The 26,170-nt window shown below is 44.1% G+C and overlaps 1 protein-coding gene across 4 annotated transcripts in view; it reads left to right on the forward strand.

Moving 5' to 3' along the window:
- LOC8031367 (alpha-2-macroglobulin-like protein 1) overlaps positions 1-26,170 on the forward strand; it is a 209,204-nt gene that overhangs the window by 95,727 nt on the left and 87,307 nt on the right. For all 4 annotated transcript variants that reach the window (XM_029988207.4, XM_029988211.4, XM_029988219.4 and 1 more), the window contains exons 5-14: positions 113-168; positions 664-733; positions 1,527-1,640; positions 2,352-2,436; positions 4,436-4,541; positions 10,360-10,474; positions 11,084-11,226; positions 11,696-11,899; positions 13,016-13,231; positions 15,070-15,390. In XM_029988207.4, the coding sequence (XP_029844067.3) occupies positions 113-168; positions 664-733; positions 1,527-1,640; positions 2,352-2,436; positions 4,436-4,541; positions 10,360-10,474; positions 11,084-11,226; positions 11,696-11,899; positions 13,016-13,231; positions 15,070-15,390 (1,430 nt within the window). The remainder of the gene's footprint in view (positions 1-112; positions 169-663; positions 734-1,526; positions 1,641-2,351; positions 2,437-4,435; positions 4,542-10,359; positions 10,475-11,083; positions 11,227-11,695; positions 11,900-13,015; positions 13,232-15,069; positions 15,391-26,170) is intronic.

Genomic DNA, 26,170 nt, shown 5'->3' on the forward strand with positions numbered 1-26,170 from the left:
CCAATATGACGTCGTAATGGATATTGCTACATCCTTGCTTGTACTCCATTTTGCGGAGATAATGAAACAATGTGGAAAGATTGGCAGACACTAATTTCCCGGTTATTTCCAGTAAACTACCGGGTGGTCCTACTTACCAAGAAGTTACTGCCTGTGGTCAACCAGAAGGTAATTGAGTCTGACTGTACCTGGGATGGAAGGGTTGAACCTACAATGTTTTTCTCACTATAGGTCTGGCATTCAAAACGTCCGGACCAATTTTATTAAATATAGAGCAGTATTTTTGAATATTGTCAAATATTTGCGAGACTCCAGAAAGAAACAGCTTAAATCATTGCATATCCTACTCAGCATGGGCACACTGAGGTGAAGTGGCAGCCAAGGGTGTTGTGGGTAGAGTTATTCATTCATTAATTCATTCATTTATTTTAAGTGCTTATAGGTAATGCCTTAATGATTGATGGACAACGTGCATATTAGAGGTCAGTGGAACAATTCCTTCAAACTTTAGTTAAAATGAAGTATGACATAAAGCACTTCTCAGAGACGCATGCATGCCCCTTTTGAAAATAATGCATATTAATTGTTTATAGTACTACACTTCATAGTTAGACGATGGGAATGAGGGTATCAGGTGACCTGACCGACATTATCTCTTTGCAGGTCAACATTTCCATCTCCAACCCCTTCAGTCAACTGCTGTCCTCTCAGCAAGAAGTGCAACTTGAAGATGGTATAGTATTCTCTAAAATATTCGACTAAAACGCAAGCTGGCACAACAAAGATATTGACAGAGAAAATTGGAAGTGCCGTTGTAATACTCGACCAGACATTTGAGGTACTAATATGTCGAAGCTTTTATTTATTTGTTTATTTTGCCACCAAGGCACGGCAGCATTGCAGAGTTGGAGTGGTGAATAAAAATACGACAAAGAAAACGCAATAGGAATTACGTTGTTACTCAGAGTGGGGAACTGGTAGTTAGCTATGCTAACACAAAAAAAAAAATAGTTTAGTTAACAATTGATATTAGTGATGCGGGGAAATTATTCCAATCATTAATTGGAAGTTTCAGGAATGAAAGATGCAAAAAAAGAATTAGAGTGGCAAAACGGGACACTTTGTGGCGAAGATCAATGTGTGTGCGGAAACAAACCAGAGAAACCATGGTGAGATTATGAGCTGTGCATTGAGTTGAGTAATATGGTGGTAAATCTTACGAAAAAGACGAATACTAGATATTCTGCAACGATGTGCAAGACATGCAAGCTATTTTTCGTTGATTTGACACCTGCAGTGCAATTATAATTGGCTAGTATCAAATGTGTGCCTACTCATGCAGGTGCCATCATAAGCTGTATTCATTTGCATGGCAAGCTGAGCGAGGGAATGTTCCTGGTTCTAATGATTCCCAGGAACCACCCCATATCACTATTGATATGATTTCCACACTCCTGGATTGCCTGCAGTGTCTGTTTATCCAAGTTCATTCCAATGTTAGGTTATTGATCGTCTGTTTCTTGTAGGGCTTTTCCAGGGCTCTTACAAGCTTCTTGAAATTACTGAGGAAGGGTCTTGGAGTATTAATGTCCAGGCAGGCAACTCTCAGGGGTCAACCAGTTTCCAAGTGGAAGATTATGGTGCGTACCTTCCACATTCAAGATAATGCAGAGCGGTTTCCTCTTCACCAAACTTGGAAAAAATGTAAAGCAAATACATAATTTTTTCTTTTTTTTTTTTTCGCGCACCATATACACGTCTAATAAATGTTCGATAATTACTTTACTGAAATTGAATGCCATTCAGATGCTACTTCTGTAGGACTTAATGAGACAGATATCTGCGAGGAATGTCTTAATAAATATTGATGAGCAATTCCGGTAATGTAGATGGTGGGGCGTGTCTTGTCTGTTTGTCTTCAAAGTCCCTCTTTCCTTGTCGTAAATTCCGGTAAAAGTTCAATTTTCTTTGCTAAGAGACGATGAGGAAATTAATGGCACTTGCAGATCTGAATTGTAAATTAAAAGCAATGATCGTATATTCGCGTATAATTATAAATTGCGGGGGTAGTGCTCAGACTGGTCCCTTAAGTCTGTTTGATAATGTTAAATGTTATTTTGCTACTACTGCAACGTTGTGTGTCAGTCGTGGATTACCATTTGCTTTCGTGTCACAATATAATGTGGATGGCTTTTGGCTAGGAATAAAATTCAAATTAGAAAGATGCGCAGAAGTGCAAATAAAAGCCATGCCCTGAAATTTTAAATGAACAATTTACCCGAGTGGCCCGATGTTTAACCTTCGGTGCACGTGGATTAAGTTTTCTAATCCTCTGGTTTTCCTTCTTTTAGTATTGCCCAAGTTCTTTGTGAGCATTACTCCCGATGCCAATGACGTCCAAACCAACCCTACTGTGGATTACAAGATCTGCGCCAAGTGAGTTGTTATTTGACAGACAACTCGTAAATACTTCAGCGTTTTTTTTTTGTATTTACGATGAAGCACGGTCTCAATATACCGATTTGTATTTAATTTATTTATGAGGCAAATATAAAAAAACTAATTTTTTGAAGAGCAGAATGTTCCTTGTTTGTGAGGTCATCTGTATTTTATTTTTTCTTGTAAATACAAAATATACCGTATCTACTTTAGTTTTTGGTTAAGGGAGCCACCAAATTAGATAGAAAAATCTTTTACAACCGTAACGCTACCTTTTACCTCGGTATTGGAGGAGCGATATCGAGACATTGGAGTAAAGGACACATTAAAAAGTAGGACTGTCTGAATACCGAATAGTAGTTTTCGAATCGAATACCGCATCAAACTAAGAAAAGCCGAATATCAAATCGAATATCGAATAGCGATTTTATTTGTAGGAATTTTTCAAAGTGTGCTGCGAATGAGATGATTCTATGTGCAGACTATGCACCTGGTGCAGAATGTGCATCTCGTACAGAACAAAAGCTATAATGTATAGAAGTTCTGGTGAAACAAAAAAGAAGCTGTTGTTGGACGTTGGGCACTAAAGATCCAATTTTATGGCGCAAGCACAATCTATCTACCCTAAACGTCACAAAAAAAACCAAAGTTACAGCCACGCCTGCCTCTTTTCCTAGTTTAAAACACGACCTAACACCGCAGCTTTTCTTTATATTTGTATATCTCAGAAAAGGGGCACCTTCCGATATTTGGTTTCCATTTTAAAGAAGAAAATGGGCGCTTGAAATTTTATTTCCCATAAATATACAGATAGGTGTTAAATCTGAGTACAGTCGCCGACCGTTTTTTCGGACTCTGATAATTCGGACTTGTTTGATATTTCGGACCTAAAGGAGGAACTGTGACAGATTGGTCGGAAGTTGTTGTGATGTCGCGAGGAAAGAAGGCGAGCAAACGGAAGAGCGACGACGCCTGGCCCGCCTGCCCGATCCTGCCCGATCCCGACGCCTGCCCGACGCTTTCGCCTTTTTGTCACCTTCTCGGAGTTTGTAATTCAAAAGCGGCTAGCGAACGGTTGCAAACCTTCTCAAATCTAGGCACACTATTTTTCCGTTCCGAATCAGAATTTGTGGCTTGCGGTTCCGAAAGAGGGACGACGACAATTCGGCTAGTTTCATCGGCCTGGTTAGCGTGGTTTTCTTTCAGTGATCGTGCAGTCGCCGATTTCTGTGAGTGCGGCATCTATGTTCTACATTAGCGCTTCAATTTGAAATGAGGGGCTTTACCCGTGAAAAGAATTGGGCATGGCGCGGAATTCCGGCCTCCCAACAATTCCTCTCTGGAAGCGGCGCAAATGGGACGTTTCGGTTGTGATTCAAGGGTAGATAGCGTCTCAATCATGCGTAAATCTGCGTGCTATAAAGTTTGTGGCGTTCGATACCTTTCTTTTTTCTAACCTGTGCGTTAGGAATGGTAGGACCAAGAGGTGTTTCTCGCATGGTCTGTTTAACATCACGGCGCTAACATCGGGAGCAAAATGGCCCTTTTGTCAGCTCCGTGCCGACTGCTTGTTTTTGGCCGAATATTTTGAATATTCCAGTGACCGAATACTAGGAATTTGATTCGCGAATCAAATTATTTGGGACCTTGCTATTCGATTTGCGAATCAAATTATTCGAAACTTTGCTATTCCATTCGAATTTATATATTAGAGTATTTGTACACCTCTATTAAAAAGCATTAAGTTTACAACAGCTAAGTACTGGTGTAAACCTTTGACAGCACCAAGTCTCCATATTATCTCCTAATGCTGTTATATACATGTGTTAAGTAGAAAATGGTATAAAAAAGGAATTGTAAAATAGGAAATAATATGAATAAATAGGAAATGATATACTAAATAAAGGAATATATAAGTGCTTTGAAGCTCTTGTTGATTATATTAAGTTTTTGCTAATACGTATGACATCCTTTTCCTCCTGGAACGAAACTGAAGGTACACCTATGGCAAGGACGTCAAGGGAGCTGTAGAGGTGTATGCATCTTCCTTCAGCTACTACTATCCCATTGGCCAGAAGCCCGTGATCCTCCGTGTTGCAGAGGTGAGCCACTTGCAAGGTTTTGAAGCATATCTGGAATCAAAATAGGCACATTTCTGTGGTCAGAAATGCTTTTAAGAGCTTCTTTTCTCTCCTCTTAGCAATACTGACCCTCGTCAGAAGGCAATCTGGTTGTAAGACTTTGTTTTATCAGTTTTTGTAATCAAAAATTACTTACCTGAATTGAAAAACAAAAAGTTATCAGAAGTAATATATGTAAACAATACTTCCTTTCGCAGTTGAGAAGACAAGGTAGCTCATTAATGTTTCTTGAACAAGGCAACTTGACTCGTTAAAATATACCAACAAAAAAAACCTGCGAAGCCCAAAAAATGTCTGAGCTATCTTGGACCTTCTCACCGTCCCCTCACCTACTAAGAGCAGTGTTGCTTTGTTGTCGTAGTAATGAAGTGTACCAAGAAAGGGCAATGAGGTAACCATATGTGTAGCTTATTGGTACAAGCAGGTCATTGGGAGGTTAATAGGAACATCTTGCAAATTAATGTTCTTAAAATCACTGTCTGCAGGCAGGTAATTTTAAGCCTGGGTATCATCTTGAACATTTTCATAGACCAGGAGACTTGTTGGCCAAGTGGCCAGATTGGGAACCTGTCGCATTCTCGAGGGTCGAAAAATACATAACTAGATATAAATGCAAAAATTGAATAAACCAGAAAAGCATTTAGATGCAGAAATATAGCTTATAGTAAAACTTTTGCAGGGGTGACGTCGGAACGCAGAGCTCTGATTGAAGGTTGGTGGGTCGACCTCAAAGCAAGCTGCCTTGAGGTCTACCCACTGTCCTTCCATCGGAGCTCGGCCTTCTGACGTCACCCCTGCAAAAGAAGTAGCCAGGCTTGCGCTCCGCATAGCTATTAATTTCATTTCTACATAGGGCAGCCCCAGTGGGGCTATGGCAGGACACAGACGGTCCAGACATCAGTAGTGATTGGATAGTAACAAATTCCAGGCGTTCAATGGTGTGAGGAGAAAACTGTATTTAAACATATCAGTACGAGGAGGAGAAGGTGTAATTCGTGGTGGCTCCTAGTTGCAGTTGGCTTGAAAGACTTTATGTAGCTATCTAAAGAGTCGTGATGAGGTAATCATGAAATACAAAGACTTTAGGCGTTTCCTCACGGTTTTTTTAATTGTTCAGCTGCCCGTATTCAAGCCTAGAAAAGGTCATAAAAACGGTTTACGACGGTTCAGGTTCATTTGCCAGGTTTTACACCACATACAAAAATTCACAAAAGAATTGTTAAGAGAATTCTAAGGTCATCGGAGGAGTTTATTACGTGATATAGTACGCAGTCGTCAGCGTCGTATTTTAGTGGAAATATAGCGTGGCAAATCATTGATCTATAACAAGGAGCGTAGCGGTCCAAGAATTGATCCTTGTGGAACACCTGATGAACTGTACTAGATTTGGATGAGTTAAAGTAGACAAACTGTGACCGACGAGAAAGAAAACTGGATATCCAGTTGACCAGGTGAGGGTTATTTAGAATTAGGTTAAGCTTGTGTAGAATGAGGAACTGTGTCGAAAGCCTTTGACAAATCTATAAATATTGCATCAACTTGATTACCGATATCAAGAGACTGACCGACATCATGAACAAATACTGTTGTTTTATAGTACTCTAACCACGTCGAAAACCATGTTGGAAATCGCATAAAATATTGTTTCGAGAAACTCCATAACATGCCTGTAGACAATAGAATTTGCATGAATGTGACGTTATAGAAATTGGTCTGTAGTTTGACAGTGATTCTGAGTTTCCAGATTTGTATACGGGAATGATTTTTGCGAGTTTCCAAGATGAAGGTGATTTCTGACAAATCACCGTGAGACTGCACCCAAGGGAGTACCCGACAATAAAGGAATTAGGAATGTCATCAGGACTTTTTTTGAGTATCTGACTTCAAAATCAGGTTTAGTACACACTGAACGTTCACATCTATGTCAACAACCACAGACTGCGAAACATGAGTAAAACGAGGAATTTCGAAATGAACAACTGTAAATGCTGACTGAAAGCATGTGTTGAATGCTGTAGCGATTGTCAGTGCGTCCGTGGTAGTTGCGTCGTTAATTATAAACGAGTTGGAAGTTGCACTGCCTGGTCAAATAGATTTTCGAGGGTTGCTTTTTATTAAGTTTTGCAACTCGGAAATACAAGTTTTTCGCAGAATTAGATTTAAGTCGGAGTTTCTCCTTAGCTTGAATAAACTGAGCAGTCTTTACAGGGTCAGTGCAACGTTTTCCACGCCGCAGTCTGCCGACACGTCGCGATAAATGCAATAATTCCCTCCTTATCCAAGGAGTGACAATGTTATTTTTTTGTTGTTTTGAGTGGCACGTATCGCTGGATACACGATTTAACCGAGTCTTCAAAGAATGTAACGAGTACATTCACGTCACTGGAAATACTAAGTTGTTCAAACACTTCAAGGGAAGAGCTTAATGAGTCAATTATGGACACATTATCGGCACGGTTAAAATCGGGAAAAGTGTGGTAAACAAAACATGTTTTAGGAACAGAATAAGCGACAGAAACAAAGACTGCCCTAGGATCTGATCAACGACTTCACTTAAAAAAAAAATGACCGCATCTTCACGTGGTGAATGATGAGGCAAAGCTCTGGTAGTGCTGATGATACTAATTTTTTGAGAATTTGACCGCAGCGCCCTCTCGTCTATAAACGTTGAGCCAATGCATGCAAAGTTTAAAGCGATTATATACGCATTTGACCGCAGCACCCTCTCGTCTATAAAAGTTGAGCGGCTACATGCAACGTTTATCCATGACATCTCTGGCTCTTGAGTTACTACCACATCTCGGAGCCCCTTACTCGTCCCGCAGTCGTGGCCGATGGACTAGAAATCCATTGGGGTCTGCCCGCACAGGTTTGAATCCTGTTAACTGCGCAAGCATTTTTTTTTTCTTTTTTTAAGAAGACAGATGCAATCGATGTGAGCACGGACGCCAGCCCCTAAAATGGTTTTCTAGCAGAGGTATACTAAGAAAGACCAAATCTAAAACTGACTCTCGTGAACAATCTGCTTTAAACCAAATGGCAATAAAAAGTTCAGTAACTCTCTACATATCTGAACGTCAGGACCAGATAGCGAAAACGATGACCACAGGATGCCAGGTAAATTAAAATCGCCCATTAATATTAATTTGGAAGAAGACAGGTTATGCTCGTACATAAAGTCACATAAAGCGTGTAACTGATCAATGGAAGAGCCGGGAGGGCGGTTGACAATGCCAACTAAAGATATATTTTCCACATTAAGTTTGCACCACACTGATTCAATCTGGGAAGGACAATGTATTACTGAGAATTTAATATTGGTCTTCAAAAAGAGCGCGACGCCACGCCCGTATTTCCTATCACGTCTAACCACGCAGAAACCAGAGGGTGTAATTTCGGTGTCATATATGGCATCATGTAGCCATGTTTCAGTGACTCCTCTAATGTGAGCAGAGTGGGAAGAAATTAGGGACAGAATGCCGGGGAACTTATTTACCGAACTTCTGGCGTTAACAATCAAGACACAAAAATTGTCACTTAAACCGTCTTAAACCGCGGCTGAGTCGATGACCATCAGTAGATGGGGCGGTGGTAGCAGCCTGGGCGGTGTAGTCGGAACACTGAACCAGTGTTTTAGTTTAATCAACCCAATTCTGTTGCTCATTATTAATGAACACACAATCATATTGAAGGTGGACGGTGGAGCCACTGCCGCAGAAAGAGGCCAATGCGTCCCATATTTTTTTTCCAAACGGAACGGACATGAACAGAGAAGTCTTCCGATATACGAATATCTGAACCCTCGAGCTTGAAAGAATTTTTCAATACTTGCATTTTTTCGCGGAAATCGAGTTTCATAATGACAGGACGTGAACGATCGTCGTGTTTTTGATCTATTCTATATGGCACCTTTCAATACACAGACCACAAAGTACATACAATTAAATGGGTTTTAAAGTTAAAAGAATTTGCAGTTTGTATTTTTATATTGTTTATCTGGGCACAAGGGACAAAAAATGTGCCACCTTGCTAAAAAGAAAAAACCTGTTATTCCGATATCTATTGGGAAAATGACTAATTATTTCCAGACGCGTGCGGTGCGAATCAGCAAAAACATAAAAAGTGTTAGTTATTGAGGCTCTATGTGGGGGGCTACTGGAACTTGTGGGAGACACGCGCGAATGTAAACAAAACGCTGCCACACTCGCCGTCAGCTTGGTGGCGTCTTTTGTGTCAATAGCTCGACGAGTCCTTAGGTGATGCTAATCCTTGAAGAGTGGGCAATCACGAAAGGAGCGGCTAGAGGATCTGAAGAGACGGAAAACAGGTGGTCCCCCGGAGTATGTCACTCGAAAGACGACCTGGGAGTTGATAGGCACTTTGACCTTCGATTTGTTGGATTATTTTTAAGATAAGAACTAGCACACGCAAGGAACCAAGGCTTTTTGTTCTTCGTTCCACAGGTGACACAGATTAATTCCCGCAGTTCATTGTCCAAATGCCGGAAATAGTTGCACCGCCCCTTTAAGAAACCGTAAGGATATTTTACAAAGGCAGGAAACAAATTGTGATGCATGGTGATGGCAGTGTGCAATAAATATGTTGACGAGAGCTGCATAACATTTCTCTCTTGTTCTTTCTGGTATTTTATTTTCCGTGTTTGGTGTGCGTCCCAAAGCCGTTTCTTAATGCGCGCTCATTTTTTGCGCCGGGCCTGCTGGGAGTGAGCTGCGAGCCGGGTGTCGCTGCGAAGATAGCGGTCAGTTGCGGGCTGGTAGGATTGCCCCTGATCGCTGGATTTGGTCTACCCCTGTCGTAGACCATTTCATTTATTCTTCCCTCGGGGCTCGAAAGCATTAGAGAGGGGTGGTTATCCAAAACGCGTAAAAGTAACATAGTTGAGTGAGGCGAACAAAAAAAAACTCGCACTATGCAACATCTGTTAACAACATCTGTTAGCCTCAGTAACATATAGTTACTGAGGCTATATGTGCGGGAACGAGATTCCAATCAGTGGAGCTTTGAGGTAGAAATGAGGCATTAAAAGTGCTGCAATGGGGAACCTTCATAGTCTTCACGTGATGATATGTACGATGGTTCTAAAAACGATGCTTGATGGAGGGCGGGGTTACAGTGATAATCTTGTGAAATAAACATAGACGAGATCTTTTTCTTTGGAAAGAGAGATCAGGCAAGGAGATGGACGATTTCATACACGTTACACTGGCTGTGTGATGGTAGTTTGAAACTATGAAACGTGCAGAACGATTCTGAATAGATTTGACAGCTGATGCAAGGGTGATACCAGAGTTCCAAATAGAACCTGCATATTCAAGTTTAGGACGAACTAGGGTTTTATAGAGAAGTTTTAACGAAAGGGGAGCAAGAAGTTATGTTTGGGAAAGCCCAAAAGTCGATTTGCGTTGTTAGTGACATATTGGACATGGATATTCCAGGAGAGGTCGTTGGTTATTCGAATGCCGAGATATTTATAGGAGGACACAGAAACTAGAGCAGAATTGTTGATATGGTAGGAAGAAGGTGTTGTTATGACGAGATACTCTCATAGATGTACATTTAGTGATGTTAAGCTCCATGAGCAATTCCTTGCACCATTTGCAGATGTTGTTAAGCTGAAGAGCGGAAGTGCCGGTCGTTAACTATCTCTTTTTAAATCACGCAGTCGATAGTTTCCCGTCTTGTGTCTTCTTTCGCAGCTGTTGTATACTTTGTCTCGTGTAAAGGATGCATTCTATGATATTTCCCCACTTTGTTTCAGCTTGACGGTTGCTACAACTACACTCTGAATGTTTCGCTGCTCAACACGAAGAATTTCACCTACTCGTACTATCCTTCTATCAACATCACTGCCAAAGTCTTGGAGAAGGGAACTGGTAAGGCTATCTCCCTGCACCTTATCAAACGTTGCGGCAGCCGTTGGAGCTCCCAAACTCCCTTGTCCCGGCAGAGAAAATCAGAAAAAACAATCAAAACCCAAAGAAGCTTTTTTTGGCAGGACATGTATGTTGTAAGATCAACTTTCCCCGAAAAGAAAAATGTTATAGCAGTGCATTACTTACCTTGCAAGACAACATTTTAGGTTGTGCGAGATTCTGATGTTTTGGCACATCGATACCAAATAGACTCACGTTTCTGATTCACTCCTAAAGACATTGAGCTTTCAAACAATTCATTTTCGAGTGCCGGCAATCGTAAACTGAATTTTAACTGAAAGGACGTGTTACCGCAATATCTATTTTGCGGGACGCAATTTGAGTGAGGGGCTGTTAGGAAAAGCGCTTCTATTTTGGCACGTCTTTCAAAAAAAGTTGCGCCAAATGATCTAATCAATCCAAGAACCAAGTCAAGGAATCAATATATCTATAAATTAAGAATAAACAAATCAATTCTTCTGTGTCTCAGTGAATCAACCAATGAATGAATGTTATGATGAGTGCCTGTTCACATCAGTTGAGGTACAAATGCGCGACTTGTTCTTGCAGGCGTCTCGGAGACAGAGACTACCCTCCACAATCGTAATCGAGAACGCCTCAGGCTCAACTTCAACCAGAAGTATGGCTCAAGGAACACTCTCTTTGTCAGCAGCGACAACACCTTCAAGCTCAACATGGCCTACAAGGGCCTGGTAAGGACCACTCATTTAATTCCAGGGCTTTTTCCACTCTAATCATCTCTTGTTTCAGGTCTGAAAGCATTATTCTTGGTTCACTCATTTGTATTGCTATATTGTCTTGCAGGGTTCACAGTTGATACAAGTAAAGTCTTTCCTACTATTTGCATTTTTTTGTTTTTCGGATTACCATCCTCGAGTTACGCACCGAGCCTTTGCAGTTATTTAGCTGGCTTTGGTTGTAATGGAATCGACAGAGCAGATTTTGGGTATTTTACTATTTTTGGTCGCCCTTATTTTTCTGTCCTCTGTGAAGTCAAGTGACGGCGTGGCATGATGTCGCGTGACACTGACAGCTTCTTTGCTGTGCCCGTCAAAAACAGAAGGGCATAAATTCTTCGCATTTAGAAAGCCTTTGAGAATTGCTAAGGAGACGGCCAGTTTTCCTGTCATGCCGGAAGCAGCATTGTGTCTCTATTTGCAGCTGTTTGTCCAGAAGCTTGACGGAACGCCCCAGCCCCAGGAGACCATCCAACTCTGCCTGTTTGTGGAGTGCGAAGTGTACAAGTGGCGTGCGTGGCAGACAAAACGGATCCTGTCGTGCCGCAACTACACCTCGGACAATGATGGCGTCGTCCGCTTCAGCCTTCCTCAGTACGGCACCAGGGTGACCTCCCTCAGCGTGGAGGTACGTCTCGCTACGGTGTCCGCAAGCGCGTCTTCGTCTGTCCCGCTCACACATCAAAAGTGGTCCCTAAGTGGCAACAAATGACGCTGCGGAAGCCACCGTGTCCTATTGTCTGATGTTGCGATCCCAGCAGAAAGTTTGAGCCTATGCAATTGTCGTTGCCCAACTCCTTGCTGGCTTCCGTGAATCACCCAGCCGGAGAGCAGCTTCCAACAGGAAAGACTCCAGCGCTGCCCTCCCATTCCCTGGGGATCGCTGCTGGACACTTGTAGGACGTCAGGAAATCGAGCAACCACATTTTAGGACGCAGTAAACACACCAGTCTGAAGCACGTTCCAAGCACCATAGTTTCTCTCCCGTAGACATGGGAATTAATTCTCAAGAAGGCCGAATGTTGTGCGTGGTGACAGAGTGCAGTAGAAGCTTTGTCTCTGGCAAGCATATTCCAATTGCCTTGCGCCAGTTTTGCCTGCACATACGCCAAAGTGGTATCAAAGGCAGGAAGCTTATGCTGGAGCCATAGTTTTCACATTTCCAGGCGGAAACTGTAGACACACGTCGCTCACAATGAAGCCTGAATATGAAAGGCTTAGGTCTTGAACACTGGGTGATCATAGGATTCGGTAGTTATGTCACTGTAGGAGTGTCACTGCTAGAGCACCTTCTTCTCAGCTAACTAGTATTCAACTGGCTCAAAACTGTCCACATTTCCACCTGCAACTGGGAATGTGGGCAATAAACCATTGAATCAGTTGAATTGGGCTTCAGATGCAATATGAGCCAGTTGAAAGCAGCATGAACCTTATTCACAGATACTACCTTTTTTATTTACAAGTTTTCTTTTTTAACCTTAACGATGATAGATGGTCATGCTGTTGTAGCCAAATAGGTTGGTTTCAGCGTAATCAAGATTCAAAATTTCGGATTTTATGCATAACATTGTCATAGAGTGATGTCTCATGACCTCTGCTTCCGGACAAATCATCTATGTTAGTTCTCCACATTAACGAGACAAAAACACACGTATTAACCCAATTCGTCCCCCAAAATGTCTATATAGAGGGGTTACTGAGGTCCGTCTTAATTCTATAGTAACTGTGGTTTTTAATTTGACAGGCACTTGCCGTCGACTTCCCGAGGATCGTTGTCAAGAATGGCCCAACGCTGGAGAAGCCCTCCGCACTGCTGACCCTCAAGCCTTTCTATTCGCCCTCTGGGAACTCGCTTCTTATCGATCGCCGCCAGACCACAGTCCTGGAGTGCAGGGCTACGTTTTCACCGCAGATACAGATGACTGCCCAGGCCGACAAGGATTACAAACTCTTCTTTACGGTTTGTGCTTGTCGAGTGTTTACTCTCTTACATGGAAAATCTTCTCTCGAGAGCAACTCTACTGGGCCCACCCCCAGAAAAAAAGTGTTGCATTGAAGGGTAGTCTACTCTTTTTAAATACCTAGTCTGCACTCTTACGCTCTCGCTCGGCTTTTATAGACAAGGAAACAGGAAACTGTTGACTTCTTTCTTTCCCAAACGCACACTCTGGTTGCTTTACGTTTACCTAAAATATTAGCATCTTACCATGTGAGGAGAAAAAAGTTAGTTCACAATTGATTTTATATGGTAGAACTTTATAAATTTTAGCTTCACTTTTGTGTGAAGTGAAAGTGAACATTGCGAGTTTTTCTAACAGTTGATATCTATATTTAATGGAGGTTGCCTCGTTGAGTATACCATATTTATTTGAACATGAGGCGAGGTTTTTTTTCCAAAATCCGTAATCTCAGTCATACCCCGCCTTATATTCGAAGCTCAGTATAGCAATATGACATTTTTTTTTCTTTTTCTTGGGTCCTTCAACTGCCCCCTCGCCTTATAATCGTGACCGCCTTATATTCAAATAAATACGGTAGTTTATTTTTGTTGGTGAGATAAACATGCTCACTCTTAATGGCAGTACAACAAAACAACGCACAAAGAAATAAGTAAGCTTAGATGGACAGATGGATGGATGTTAATGGCTATATCCTTTGTAACGGGCTGTAGCTTGCGCCACCCAAGTCAAAAAAGATAAGCATATGATTCCTCCCACCCTTCTAGGCCAACTTTACTCCCCTTAACTATCACCAGGCAGTGTGGGATATCACCAGAATGACCCTTAAGTGATCGGGCAAAAAAAAAGAAAAAATCCCCCTCCCCCTTTCCGTTTCTTCTGCTTGGCGAGGGAGTCGCCGATTTTCCTCTGGTCAGATCTTATCGACGTTACCCCAGCACCGCCCTTTAGCACAATGTTGACCACAATACCAATTCTGCTGATGAAGGTTTCTTTTCATGAAATGAATTATCACGTATGTTTTGAAGTCATTTCAAATAGCCTTCAGACCTCACAAAACTCTGCACGGCCATAAATCCGTAGGTACTGTCCCCTTGTTCGGAGGGGGCAGAAGGGGGGATCAGTGGCCGAGCAGCTCGGAGCACGTGGAGCGAAAGCATGTGTGCAGGGATTTTGTAGCATTTTGATCAGCATTGTATTGGCATGCAGTCAAGTCAGTATTACATGATGCACGATTTTGTTCAAGGTGAGGCCGAGAATATCCTCTCTTGGATGTTGCGTCGAAAACCTCTGCTGGGCGCCCACAGCCACCCACTGAGAAATGTTTACCCCGAGTTCACGGAGTCAGCGCTATTTTGGCCTCTCGCCGACACAAAAATGGCCAGATCTTGCGGCCTTTGATGTGCCTCCTTCCCACACCAGTCGATGTCAGCTTGTGTACAACAGGAGAACAACTGGAGGTTTACAAATGAAGCGCGGGTTGTGGACGGCTTCCAACCTGAAATAGCAGGCATTCATACTTTGAGCCTGCATCCGATTCGAGTTTGTGATTGGTCTGTAGTAGACGATCAACGTTTTTCCGTCTTTTCGCTTGCAGATAATATATGGTGTTTTCTTGTTTTATTTCCACCTGCAAATAACGCTTCATAGCAGATAAACCGTTTATTTTTTGCCTACGTTAACTAACAAACCATCTGCAAATGCTACCTTAGTTTGTCCCGCAGGAGGCAAGATAGATGTCGCTCTAGCAGTGACCAAAATCGGACCCCAGGGTGGGCTGATCAACTTGCCACCATCTCGTGAAACGTAATTAACGAGGGCTGCTCTCCTCTTCGAGCAGCTCACATCGAGTGGCCGCGTCTTGGACTCTCGGAGCACCACCAGACGCTTTGCATTGGGCGAGCTCATCCAGGAGTCTGCGGATAACACCACGATCCAGAATGAGGGTGCTCCGCCAGAGGGGAGTGTGGAGCCTACGGCCGGCGAGAACCCGACGCCCCACAGTGTGGCCGTCTTCACCTACGAAGCAACTCTCCCCGAAGATGCCAGCCCCAAGGTCCAGCTTCTCGTGTACTACGTGCTCCGGGACGCCCAAGGGAACCCACTGGAAGTGGTCTCGGACTCGGCCGAGTTTGCAGTTGACAAGTGCCTAGAAAACAAGGTTGGTTTCTATGTTTATTAATTTATTCACGCATATTATCATTCATTGTAAGGAGTGCAATAGGAGTAGCAGCATAGGCAGCCTTCAACACTGTTTGGAAACATTGGCTAGAGTGGTGGCTACATTTTTCACACGTGAGCTCCGGTGGCGCCACTTGGCCTAGTGTCTGAAGCAAAAAATACTGGGTAGGCTTGGACGCCGTGGTCGCATGACATGCCAGTACGGCGGAAGCCCTGGCGGGCCAATCGGATCGCGACTGCCTATCACCTGGGTGCACTTTTACTGCGAAGAAGCGTTATCGCTGCTTCATTCTCCAATATCTGTGCGTTGCGCTCGTACAGGGGTTTCCCCAGGAATTTAAATTACGGGGGGGTGTCTAGAATGGGGGAGGGGCTATTGAGAATAGAGGAGTCGTTGCGAATGAGTGCCTTCAGAAAAACCAAGGGGGTGCGTAGGAAAATCACTGTGCTCGTATCACAGCCGTCAGATGCGAGACAGTGTATAACCACTCTGCCAGCGCTGCCTGGCTGTTGCCGGCTAGCTATACAGTCGCCGACCGATTATCCAGACTTCGCTGGGACCGAAAAAACGTCCCGATAATAGAGCAGTCCGAAAAATGGGCAGATTGAAAAACTTTCCTTTATTACTTCCAAGTGGGCTTAAAAAAGCCTTAAATAGTGCCTTGGTTCAAGTTACGCCTCCGTTTCCGTTCGGCAACTTTCTGTTAGCGTGAGAATCGCTGCCTTCTTTTCTAGCGTTGTGGTCGAGTAGCAGAACAGCAGATGGGGCCATGACGTCCAAGCCAGCATTGTCCGAACGACAGCGGCGCAAATCCACGAGCGCAAAATGGCGACTGGCGATGCGAATGAACGGAAAAACAAAGCAAAATGATAATATTGATGATGATGATGACGTGAAGCTAAATGGGGAAAAAAAAAAGGCTAGCATAGCGTCACCTAGTGCTAGGACTCAGGAGTGCTCAAGTAGCGCTGCCAAACCAAGCCAATCCATTGGCAGCCCACATAGAATTCAAAATGGCCGCTTCTCAATGGTGTTTTCCGTTGATCGCTCGCGACGATCTTGTCCGAATAATCGAACTTTCGGACGCTGTCTGAAACATTGGTCGTGAATATACTCTATTTCTATGGGATAAGTTACGGTTCCCCCTTTAGGCCCGAAATATCGAACAAGTCCGAATTATCGGAGTCCGAAAAAACGGTCGGCAACTGTACCATCAAATAAGCTCCCTAATAACAAACAAAGGAGATCAACTACCATCATTCACCGTATTGCAATTAACCCCGCGATATAGAAAATGTTTCCAGGGAATCTTGGGCTCTAAAATGAGCTGCGAAAATTGGCACCTAAGATGGTGTTCATTTATAGTATTTTTTTTGCCCGCTGCATTGATTGGGAGCACCCCATTCATCGCTCCACATTCTTATCATTTGAAAAGCTCCACGGGACATTCGAAAACGTTTCTTCTATTTTGGCTGCACATGAGCAAGTACGGGCGCGGAGACAGCGTCAGCGCCTTCACGGGCAACCAAGTGCGCCTTGCAATCAAGGGAGGACCCAGGGGCGTCATCTTTTGAGCCCCTAGCTTGAAATGAACGATACTACTGGCTTCTACTTATTAGAAAGGGTGCTGAAAAAGTTTCTGCTCGGGAAATTAAGAAAATTAGGACACTTCCTGGGGAACATGAAATGGTGGGGCACATTTGCCCACTCATCGTAGTGCCTACAAATGTGAGCCACGCTTCGGTGACACTCTAGGTAGCAATCAAAGACCATGTGAAGTGCAAAGGTGCACTCTACCAGGAAGAGTGGGCCCCTATGCGCCAGGGGCATTGCATCGTATAGTGCCGAGGTGTGTTTTTCTAAAGTAAATGCGTGTAAATGGGGATCTCCGTACGTGCGTAGCCTAGGTCATAAGTGTATCAATATGCATATATATATATACCGTACTTACACGAATGTAGGTCGACCCTTTTTTCAATTTTTGAAAATCTCAAGTGGGGGGGTTGAGTTATAATCGAGCCAAAGCATTCCACCGCCGGTAGAAACGAAACATTCGTGATATCACAAACACCGCGGCTTGTTACGATTTACTCCGGTTGTACCTTTAGCACTGCACTATTCTGTGCACTGATTTTACAAATTATTTCTTGTTTTATTTGCGCGAACAAGTATTATTGATAGCAATTCGCAAATTAACCTGAATATACGGCGGTGAACAGTGCATGGTGTGCCCGACTCCCGGGGGTGGCGGCACTTCTTGTAAGAGTCCCTCTGGCAACTCCGGAGGCCGCTGGAACAGCCTCACGGCCCACTCACCCCGCGGCTTCCCTTCGCAGTTTTTCGTGCTATTCACGGTCGCACATCGTTTGATCGAGTGTCAAGATCATACTGGGGTGCTGACTACGTTCATTTTGTATCGACACGCTTGATCTGGGCAGTTTAGGTTTTCGGTGCTCGTTTCTGGCCACTCGGAAGCAACCAAGTGCTCTGGTGGATGCAAGTTCGACCTGTCAGAGCGGGTGATGCTCGAGTAGAGTCTGCAGTGGCGCCGGATGTGACTGCAAACAAAGAGGCTTCCGCAGAGTCACTGGGGATGTCTTCCGGAGTGGGAGGTCAGGCTTGCAACGTACGGCCCAAAAGTGTGCAATCGGTCCCTACCCGTGACGTCCAAGGCAATCGCCGAGCAAGCATGGAAGATCATTTGCAAAGTGCGAGATTTCGTTAGACGACGACTTGCTTCGAGAACGTGGCACTGAGCATGGCGCGACTGACATCACCAGTGCGGATGAGTCAGTCTATACTTGGTTTCAGCTTCCGTCCGAGCGCAGCCAAAGCTACGTGTGGCCGGAGCCAATCGCACGTTGGCAAAAGGTCGCGCGATCTGGCCTACAATTTTGCATCCCTCCGCTGCGCCGCTGGTTGTCCGCGACGCCCGTGCTCACAAAGTATCTCGTCTGCTACGGGTGTACCAGAGGTCTGCTGCAGGTTTAAAAAATGCCCTTTCACGCTCTGAAATTTAGTCGCAAGGGATGTCAGTACGTACGCTGGCGTCTGTGACCGAGCTTTCCAGCTGTCCGGCATAGTTTCGAGATGTAAGTACACGTTGCACGGTGACCCGGCCGTTGATGTTTCCTTCTATTGTTTGGATCTACCTCGAGGCGCAGTCCTTTCCACCAGCTTCTCAGGTAAAGGGGTGCCCTGATTTGGCCGCATATCATGATTTCTAGTGGCCCGGACGCTTTTCTTGTTTCCAACGCATTCGCCGTACGACACGGCCGGGAACTCCCGCCGAATTTGAAAGCAGACATTCATCGCGAACGTCCTTTCGCAAAGGCACGTTTGAGTGTCAGGTGCGAGAGGTCGCACCTGACACTCAAACGTGCCTTTGCGAAAGGACGTTTTGAAGCGGTGAGGAAAACGGCGAAGCACATGATTCGGCCGGGAACGAAATCACGCAGAAAAACTGAGATCTGCAGCCGTGTTGCCAGCGGATGTACGTGTTTTCACCAAACCACATGGATTTACATATATTAATAAGAAACATAAACTTGAGATATTTAATTCCTTTAGTTCATTGTCAGCTGTACACACGTGGAATATAGTGCAATGTTACACATGTGGTGGAATGCTCTTGTCGAAGTTACGAAGCGTCCTTTGGCTGTGCTCGGACGAAAGCTGAAACAAAGTAGAGTCGCGGATGGAGTGAGAACGACGGGGCTTGAGTGGTCCTCCCTCCAGCGTGAACTTCCTGGTTCCAGTAACGCAGCTGGGCACCTTGTGCACCTCGTGCATGCATGTGCAGCCAAAGCACGCCAGAAGGCATGCGGGTTGCAGGCATCCCAAACAGATACTTTGCCCTTCTCACCTGCTCGCACTAAAATGCGCATCGAAAGTTTTCCTTGATGTGCAACGTGGACTGACGATCGTGTAAATACGGTATCTCTTTTTCAAACACAGATATGAGTAACACCTGTGTTGGTCTTCTTGCTTGTCTTTCTAGCGCTTTTTACCATGGTTTAAAGCAAACGACGGTTTTTCAACTACTCTCTTTTTGTGCCAACTTTTGTACAAAACCTTGTTTCCCATAAAAAAAACCAGAATGGAAGTGCTTTCCACCTGAGGTGATGTCAGTGTTTCCACCAGGTCTGTTCTTAGGGCGGGCTGAGAGTGTAGCAAGTGCCACCGAGTGCATGCACCTCGAAAAGGTGCCTTCTCGGAAACACTCATTTTGGTCTTCGAAAGTTGCATCGCTAAAACTGTGAACACCGTTGACTTTGGCAAATTTGTTGGTCTCATTTTTTTTATAGAAAGGGAACGGAATTTGACTAAAGGTAAAATTAATGCGTATCCGGCGAACCTTTGAGCTTTTAATGTAAAGGTGCCGATTTTTCCGATTTGTTTCCAGTGTAGGGTCCACCAGGCATACGCAGTATGTGGAATCAAATCTCGAAGGTTCAAGCAACAGTGTGGAATTTGCATAAGCCAAATGGAATGAGCGGCAGGTATACATATAAGCAAAATACTGCAACATATTTACACAATTTTTAGCCTTGGTTTAGAAATGAAGCAACGGTGTCACACTCAACAACACATTTATCTGTATAATTTATTTCGCTCGATATTGCTCCTAGAAAGAGTATTTGAACCTGTGAGTGGCATTCAAGGATTATCTTTTGATGCGTGAGTCGGGTGTTGTTTTTTAGAAAGTTGTGCATCTGTCCTGGGTTATATATTTTCATTGATGATCAAAAGCTGTTTTGAGCTGTTTTACATTCACCCTAGATGACATAGTTACATCAGTTTGAAGCATTAAATTTGATGGAGAGCGTTTTCTTCCACTTTGATTAAAAATAAGCATTAGGTATTTTCTTTGCATTATTTCTATTTTGTTCATATTTGTTTAGTATAATGATGTTGCATTTCATTGATGCCCACCAACTGCAGCCAAATACCCTGCTCATCTTACATTAGAAGACAGAACAAAAAAGCAGATAAAACATTCTAGCGCTATAGACTTTTTTTCCCTTACCAGAAATTACCAGAATTTATAAAAAAAAAGGCAATTTTGATTAGGATTTTTTCTAGCCCTGGGGCTTAGTTGGTGGCCGTGGAGGCCACTAGAAAAAAGGTGAAATCGGTTAACAACTTAGCTAATGATCTAATGCTTTTCTTTTGCAGATTTTATAGAATTTTCCGCAAACTTGGTCCCCTAATCACAATATGAAATGAAGTGGGTCCTTAAAGGGCGGGTGCAACGATTTCAAGTACGGGTGTGTGAATACTTGAATATATGAGTCGAATAGAAAGTTTCCGAATAATTTGATTCGCGAATTAAATTGCTAATATTCGGTCACTCGAATATTCAATATATCTGCCAAAAACGGGCAGTCGGCGTGGAGCTGACAAAAAATCTGTTTCTTCTGATCTAAGCGCCGTGTTGTGAGACAGATCATGCGAGAAACGCCTCTTGGTCCTACCACTCCACAAAAATCTAACGCACAGGTTAGAAAAAAGAAAAGTAACGAATGCCACACACTTTATAGCACGCAGATTTACTCACGATCGTGACACAATCTACCCTTGAATCACAACCGAAACGTCCCGTTTGCGCCACTTCCAGAGAGGAATTGTTGGGAGGCCGGAATTCTGCGCCATGCTTTATTCTTTTCACAAGTAAAGCCCCTCGTTTCAAATTGAAGCGCCAATGTAGAACACACTTGCCACACTCGCAGAAATCGGCGACTGCACGATCACAGAAGAAAAACCACGTTAAAGGGACACTGACAGGGTATTTATGCTCGCCGAGGTTTTTAGTTGTACGTGACATATGAGAGCTCAACTACCCAGAACAGAATTTGCGGCTCGAAATTCGGTTTCTTTCCGCCCGAAAACCACCGATCAAGAACTGGCCGGTTCGAGTCTCGCTCACTCTCTTTTCCGCGGTCACGGGCCGTTTTCTAAGGTATCGATGCGACCACCAAATTTAATCAAAGTCGTGGGTCACTGAAAACACACACTCAATATTAAAAATAGAAAAAAAATATGAAACCCAATTTTTGTGGCTTCTAAAAAGCTGCAAATACGTTGATTGAAAAAAAAAGTTCCACAGACAACCGGAAGCATTCTGTGCGTTCGTCGTTTCGCGTATCGTGGGACTCGCGGGAACGGCGATGGCAGCGGACGACGGGCGTGGGACCTCTATTTCAGAACTGTCGTTCGCGGTACCGGCGATTTCCGTCTACTTTTAAAAGAGAAATTTGGGACTGATCAAAAGAATTGGTATTCATCCCGTACGACACGCCCGACCACCAAGCCGATTTGCACGAAGACGTCGCCAAGCCGTCGCCGAGCCGTCGCTCCCTTCTCGTGGCTGAAGGCATCGCTCGCGCAAACGTCAAGCACGACGTGTCTACTTCGAGTTGAATATGCACGCGTACGATTTCTTTACTAGGTGAGAATGTCGCCAATGCGTGGTGCATCCCGACTTCGACCCGGGAGTGCTTTTGCTAGAGGAAAATCGGCAGCAAACTTTCAAACTTACAGTTTATCGGCTGAATTATTACTAAGGAAAGAGATCCGCTGACTTCGATATACCCGAGTAGCTTAGCGGGAAAGATGTCCGCTTCACACGCGGTAGGATCGGGTTCGATCCCCCGTAAAACCTTCTTTTTTTTTTTTTTTATATTTTCCGATGTCTACATCTTATTTTTTTTTTTTTTTACAATAATTACTGAAGAAACAAACAAAAAAAAGAAACAAATGTGGACGACACGTCGCTGAATTAAATGTTATGGGATTTCCTTTTTGACACCTGCGAACTCAATGTAATCACTTTACACAAAATGCAAGGAGCATATAAATCAGATAGCGTCCGCTTTCCGAGGTGCCCGTAAATGGTCTACAGGAATTGCAGCCAGCCGTTGGTCCCGATCCCGTTGATCTTTCGGAAACTCTGTCGCACAATGCCACTTCTGTTTCGGACGCAGGACATGTCAGCCAGCTCTTCACGCAACATCTCGGGTGTATTCTTTTCGGAGCCGATCAAAATTCACCACGGGCACTCACTACTCATCTCCAACTCCTCAATGTACAAAACAACTCATCTTGGAGTACAGAACAACGAGCGGAACATACATAACTGCAAGAGAATCCCACGGCGAGCAGTTCCCGTACGCCGCATGTCGTCTGCTACCGGGAAGGAGAAAAAAAAAAAAAAAAAAAAAAAACCCACACGGTTGGGTGTAGCCACGTGACTTCCGCCACTCACTCTCTTCTCTCCACTTCTCCGACCTCCGTCGGGTTTCGGTTTCGGGTTCGAGCAGTTGCGTCTTTTGGCTTTATTAAAAAAATACGTTACTCTGTTGCAAAATATTAATAGGGTAGTCCTCCGACACCATAATGAAGCCCCTGGCAGAAAATGGAAAAAAAATTTTGGGGGGTGTCAGTGTCCCTTTAACCACGCCGATGAAACTAGCCGAATTGTCGTCGTCCCTCTTTCGGATCCGCAAGCCACAAATTCTGATTCGGAACGGAAAAATAGTGTGCCTAGATTTGAGAGGGTTTCCAAACGTTTGCTAGCCGCGTTTGAGTTACGAATTTCGAGAAGGTGACAAAAAGGCGAAAGCGTCGGGATCAGGCGGGATCGGGCAGGCAGGGCAGGCGTCGTCGCTCTTCCGTTTGCTCGCCTTCTTTCCATGCGACAACACAACAACTTACGACCAATCTGCGCTGGAGCCGTCTCCATGGTTTCAGTTTCGCTTGCTCCCTCTTTCAGATCAATGCTCTCTAAAACAGGATAGATAGGCGGAAAAATGGGTGCATAGCGGTAGTTGGACAGTGACTTGTGCCACCTAACCACAGGTTTTTTTTTTTCTTACCTCAGATTAATGTAAACGACTTAATTTTCGCAAGCTCAAATTTTTGCGAATCGCGCCAAAGCTGAAAATTTTTAATTATTCGCGGGTTCTAATTTTCTCGAATCGAGTGCAGCTTCCGTAGCGTTCACATATTGTTTGAATTGTTGGCGGGACGTATTTTTCGCGAATTGTAGGCGATTCGCGAAATGCACGAAAATTAGGTCCTCGCGAAAGTTTTGCCGTTTACAGTATACAGTTAAACCTCGATGTAACAAAGTCGGTAAAATTCGCAATTTACTTCGTTACATTGAAATTTCGCTAAATCGAAATTTGGCTTTAGCATGCAAAAAAACAAATTCCGAAACATTTTACGGGTATGAAAACTCACCGAAAATGACATTTATTTAGGGGCAAAGTAGTCCGCGAGTTTTGCTTGCGCCTTGTCCGACAGTAGCAGGGTAGCAGCGGTGTCATACGGCGTTCGAGCGCCCAGAGCGCTTGCACGGCATCTTGCTGCCCATGCGACGCCGTGTACCTCCTCAGTACGTCCATTCCGTCGAGCACTTTCCGAGTGCTCGTGATCTCGGCAGTTTCTTCAGGATGGCGTCCAAAACGTTTGCTTTCTCATAAAAAAAAAAGAACTTTACGTTTCCTTATGGCAGCAAGCACGTGAGTGAACCGCCCGGTTGAAAAATAAAGCTGTTTAGTTTAGGCCACGGTGTAGTCAGTGTAGTGTGTAGTTTAGGCGGTGCCAATGTTTCCAACCTACACAGCACTCTTGCCCGCACAGTTTACTGTTTACTTGCCCCCTTGCGCACACAGGGCCCACAGTGTGCTTGCGCCTTTGCTTTACATCACGCTCGCAAGACGATAATCCAGCGATAATCGGTCTTCTCGGTTTTCTCCTGGATGGCACTGCCCGTGCGGTCGCGCCATCACGTCGCTCCCCCGCTGAAGTTGGCTCCCGCGCTACCCGCGGTACAGTGGACTACGATGATCAGTGAATGTCAGTGGTGATGCTGTTATGCCGTGTTAACTTTTTGCTCGGCATTTTCTGTCCAGCCCCGCGGAATCCGCTTTGCCGCATGCCTCGCCGGCGCTACCGGCGCCGCACCCTCGGGCAGCCTAGGAACGTTGGAAGGCCTGTCCCCGTGAAGTAACCTATCAACCGCTCGCGTTTGCGCATAATTTTTTTTTTAACCACAATTTTTTTGCGAAGTTGTTTTTTAGAGTCTATTTATTTATTGCCTTCTATGGCAATGGCGCTTCGTTATATTGAAATAGCAGCAAAATAGACTTCGTTATATAGAGACTAAAAATACATGGGGTCTATGGGCAAAAAATTATGAAAAATAAAATACTTCGTTATATCGAGGATTTCGTTACATTGAAGTTCGTTATATCGAGGTTCGACTGTATTGTTTAAAGGCCGACGTACGACCTCGGTTTTCTGCAGGGAGGATAATCCTCTTAGCGCTCCCCCTCCCCTAAGGTGCGAGGGAAGTCAAGTTGGAGCAAGGCAAAATGTGGAGAGGATGTAGGAAAGGAGGAGGCGGGCAGAAGTGGAGAGTGCAAAGTGCACGTCGGCCTTTAAGACTGTTTACTGAGATTTAACACGTATCTGTATATTTATGGGAAATAAAATTTCAAGCGCCCATTTTCTTCTTTAAAATGGAGACCAAATATCGGAAGGTGCCCCTTTTCTGAGATATACAAATATAAAGAAAAGTTGCGATGTTAGGTCGTGTTTTAAACTAGGAAAAGAGGCACGCGTGGCTGTAACTTTGGTTTTTTTTGTGACAATTAGGGTAGATAGATTGTGCTTGCGCCATAAAATTGGATCTTTAGTGCCCAACGTCCAACAACAGCTTCTTTTTTGTTTCACCAGAACTTCTATACATTATAGCTTTTGTTCTGTACGAGATGCACATTCTGCACGAGGTGCATAGTCTGCACATAGAATCATCTCATTCGCAGCACACTTTGAAAAATTCCTACAAATAAAATCGCTATTCGATTTGATATTTGGCTTTTCTTAGTTTGAATCGGTATTTGATTCGAAAACTACTATTTGGTACTCGCACACCCCTAATTTCAAGATTAGAAAAAATTTGCATGTCGTCATTTTTTTATCGTGTCCCGGAGGATAGAGAGAACATGTCCTTCACTAAAAAATGTTCCATAACCGCAAAGCCAAAGTCTAGCTTTTTCCCCCACCCGCGAGTGAGAGCCAAAGGAATGAGGGCGAGAAGCTTGCGTGACCCCGCCCTAGCTGCAGCAGAACGCCCGCTACTGTACGCAGAGGCCTCTGAGAGAGCGGGAAGCTACCCCCAATGACGTCACTAGCAGGGGGACCAGTTGGGACCCTGGGAGGGAGCGGAGGGCTGCCACAAAGGACCTTTTTTTTACGCAACAACTAGGACACGCAGGCAAAATCGGTTTTCTTCAGAAGTGTCGGGTGACTCGAGGCCAGAAATCGTTGCACCCTCCTTTTAAACTAAGGTGCTTAGGAATTAGATTTTTGTTTGGGCAATAACTAAATCTGTGCACCCTAAGCATCCCAAACTAATGCTGATGTCTGGCGTTTTCTTTCTTCACTAAAACGCATGTAGACATCATGACACAACCCCAAGAGCATTATGTTCTAAAACGTTTTCTGGAGTTTAAACTTTTATTATTCTTGTATTTTAACTGTATCCACCTTGAGCACAACACTGCACTTTAACGAAGGCTTCATCCCCTCTTTCAGCTGCTTACTGAAGAGTTTGGTGTGCAAAGAAATGCTGGGCAGAAATTGAGTCCGATTGTATACGGGCCATATTGCCGTCAGTGAAAGCGGGAGAATACACTGCACTTGAGGGACTACACAACCCAGGAGCTTTGGAACCCCTAGCTTGAAAGGA

The sequence above is a fragment of the Ixodes scapularis genome, unplaced genomic scaffold (assembly GCF_016920785.2).
Source record: "Ixodes scapularis isolate PalLabHiFi unplaced genomic scaffold, ASM1692078v2 PGA_scaffold11__112_contigs__length_91849675, whole genome shotgun sequence".
NCBI lineage: Eukaryota > Metazoa > Arthropoda > Arachnida > Ixodida > Ixodidae > Ixodes > Ixodes scapularis.